At 51.2% G+C, this 2893-nt stretch overlaps 1 protein-coding gene across 1 annotated transcript; it reads left to right on the top strand.

Moving 5' to 3' along the window:
• Positions 1 to 1167: 1167 nt before the first annotated feature.
• Positions 1168 to 2540, top strand: hoxa1a (homeobox A1a; the record flags this gene model as incomplete). Its single annotated transcript, XM_079232487.1, has 2 exons — positions 1168 to 1781; positions 2177 to 2540. The coding sequence occupies 2 exons, from the start codon at positions 1168 to 1170 to the stop codon at positions 2538 to 2540; spliced, it is 978 nt and encodes a 325-aa protein (XP_079088613.1).
• Between the last annotated feature and the right edge of the window lie 353 nt (positions 2541 to 2893).

The following is a 2893-nucleotide window of genomic DNA, read 5'->3' as shown; positions in this document are numbered from 1 at the left end:
TGATGAACTTAACAGGATAATCAGCCCACAGTCGCACCTCGGGCTGTATGTGCACATTAGCTCTACCACGCGGGCCTCACATTATCAGATCATTTGATCACTATACATGCGTAATGAATACATGTGGGAGTGAAACGAGAGTAGATGGCAGACCCTATGACCCCGGGAGAGGAAAAATTAATACTAAATCATCTTAATGTTTAATAGGTTTTCTTGTCGTTGCATCACCTGTGACCTCCCAGCAAGTACTGAGAAGCTGCCAAACATTTCTAATGCGACCTTGATGGGGGACAAAGTTATTAGAACGCCCTCTTTGCCTGAACTCGAGTACTTTTTTCCTTGTCAGGGGAAAAACCTCCCGGCCTCTCCCTCACTGTCACACTGTGAACATATTTGCTGAGCAAATCCCTCATGGTGTTAAAGCGTGAAACACTTTGCATCGGAATGGGACACTGATGGCGCACACAGCCCGTGGCAGTGGCACCCACACACTGAGCTATCCATCCATCCAGGAGAGAATGACACCATTATACTTATTGCATCACGGTTGTTACGCGCGGGCGGATATACAGACACGCAATAAGGGCACAAGCACAACCGCGCGCGCATACGCACCAACGCATGCACGCACACAGACAACTATTCTCCTCTCTATTCCAAAAATACCGTACCTGAGGTCAGAGTGCTCGTCCTCGTGGAGGGGGGCTGCAGCGGGTGAAGCGTTAATCTTTCCCGGGACGGGAGCGCGTGCAGCTGGGGGTTAGAAGGCGACGTGTTTGCCGTCCACCGCTCTTCATGCGACCCCGGAGCTGTCCGCCGCCGTCTGCCTCCCAGCTCATTGTTTGCACGGTCAATACATTAGTGGCGACGCGCGTCACCTTGATCGACGAGCGCCTGGAATTTAAATAGCCACTCAAACACCAATCTGTCACCGGCTAAGGGGATAAGGACAAGTACCTCACTGGCTGACCCGGGCCCACGTGACAGCACACGCTCATTGATATCGGCCCGTGCGCGCCCCCCCTCTCCCTCCCCCTCCCTCCTCTGATAAGGACACAGAAAAGGTAAAGGTTGGCACGGTCACTTGGGGTAAGAGGAGAGAGAGGAATAGATCAGAGGGTGTCTGTAGAGCGGACGGTCCCTCGGTCCCAGTAGAACAATGCTACCATGAGCAGCTTCTTAGACTACTCGGTGATGAGCGGTGAGGGGGGCTCGTGCTCGGTCAGGGCTTTCCACTCGGACCACGGGATTACAACTTTCCAGTCCTGTGCAGTCACTGTCAACAATTGCGGGGCAGATGATCGCTTTTTGGGGAGCAGGGCTTCCCCTGACGGCATCCCTCATCAGCCGGGGTCATACCAGTCTAATGCGAACTCTCTGGGTCTCGCCTATGGGGCCCATCCGGCCTGCAGCTCCGGCTATGGACCCCAAAGTTTCTGTGCGACGTATAACCATTACGCGCTCAACCAGGAAGTAGACTCCACAGCGGGATTCCCCCAGTGCAGCCCACTGATGTACTCGGGTAACATTTCCTCCTCCATGGTCTCTCAGCATCGCCAAGGTTACAGTGCCGCCCCCTTGGGTCAACTGCAGTATGCCCACGCTGCCTACGGCGGCGGGCACGAGCAAGCCGCCCCGTTTCCTGGGTGCTCGAACCCGCTGTCACCACTGCACGCAGCTCACCTGGACGCTTGCTGTTCACCTCACCTGTCTGAGGGCGCATCTTCTGCACAGACCTTCGACTGGATGAAAGTCAAGAGGAACCCTCCAAAAACAGGTGCGTGCCAATGTCCCAAAAATGTATACGTCTAGAACACGGGCTTAAAAGTGATCACAACTCTTAAGATTTAAGGGATGCTATTTTGGTGTGTCGACACACTGGAAAATGAGCATGTAAAGCCACGCTGTGGAGTTGAATTTGAATACTTAATTGCCACTTGCTGCCTGCTTGTGCCTTCATAATAATGTATTATGCTATCTTAAGACAGAGGGCTGGAGATACTTCTTATTGTACAATGAAGTTTCACAGATGCTGTCTTTTGGCGTTATTTCCGTTTTGTGCACATTAGCATATGACTAACAGCTAATAGTCTAATGACTCATAAAAGTTGTAAGCATATATTGTAACTTTGTTTTCTCCAAGTTCACGATGATTTGTATCTGTGTCTGCAGGCAGGTCTGGGGAGTACGGTTATGGGGGCCAGCCGAACACGGTGCGAACCAACTTCACCACCAAGCAGCTGACGGAGCTGGAGAAGGAGTTCCACTTCAACAAGTACCTGACGCGTGCGCGCCGCGTGGAGATCGCAGCCGCGCTGCAGCTGAATGAGACTCAGGTGAAAATCTGGTTCCAGAACCGGAGGATGAAGCAGAAGAAGAGGGAGAAAGAAGGGCTGCTGCCGGCCAAAGCTCCATCCTCAGACCCGGGAGAGAGCAGTCAAGAGAAAATGGACGATGGAGCATCAGAGAAGTCCATCTCAGCCCCATCTACTCCGTCTCCAACATCCTCCACGGTGTCTGATCCATACTCTTCCAACTAAGAACTCCCTTACCTCTGTGGGTCATGGCGGCCTGTATAAACCAAAGCTCATAGCCAGTGTATCAAAGCAGAGTCCTGGTTGATGACAAATGTGGATATGAATTAATGCACTATGTGAAACTTTGGACAATTCTATGGACCATTTCTGAGTTATACATTTGTTTTATATTGTGTTTTGTTTACGGAAAAATGATGACATCGCTGTCCAAACAAACGTATAGGCGATGGTTTAAATGTGTCCACTTTATTTTGAAATTTGACGTTAAATACGCGTTGCACCCCCGACTATGATGGTGCCAAAGAGATCCAGCTCCTTCCTTACACTTGCTCCTGACCAGTGCGGCTGAATGTGCC

Source organism: Taurulus bubalis (assembly GCF_910589615.1).
Source record: "Taurulus bubalis genome assembly, chromosome: 16".
Taxonomy (NCBI): domain Eukaryota; kingdom Metazoa; phylum Chordata; class Actinopteri; order Perciformes; family Cottidae; genus Taurulus; species Taurulus bubalis.
The sequence above is the reverse complement of the archived record's forward strand: the minus strand, read 5'-3'. Positions and strand labels throughout refer to the sequence as shown.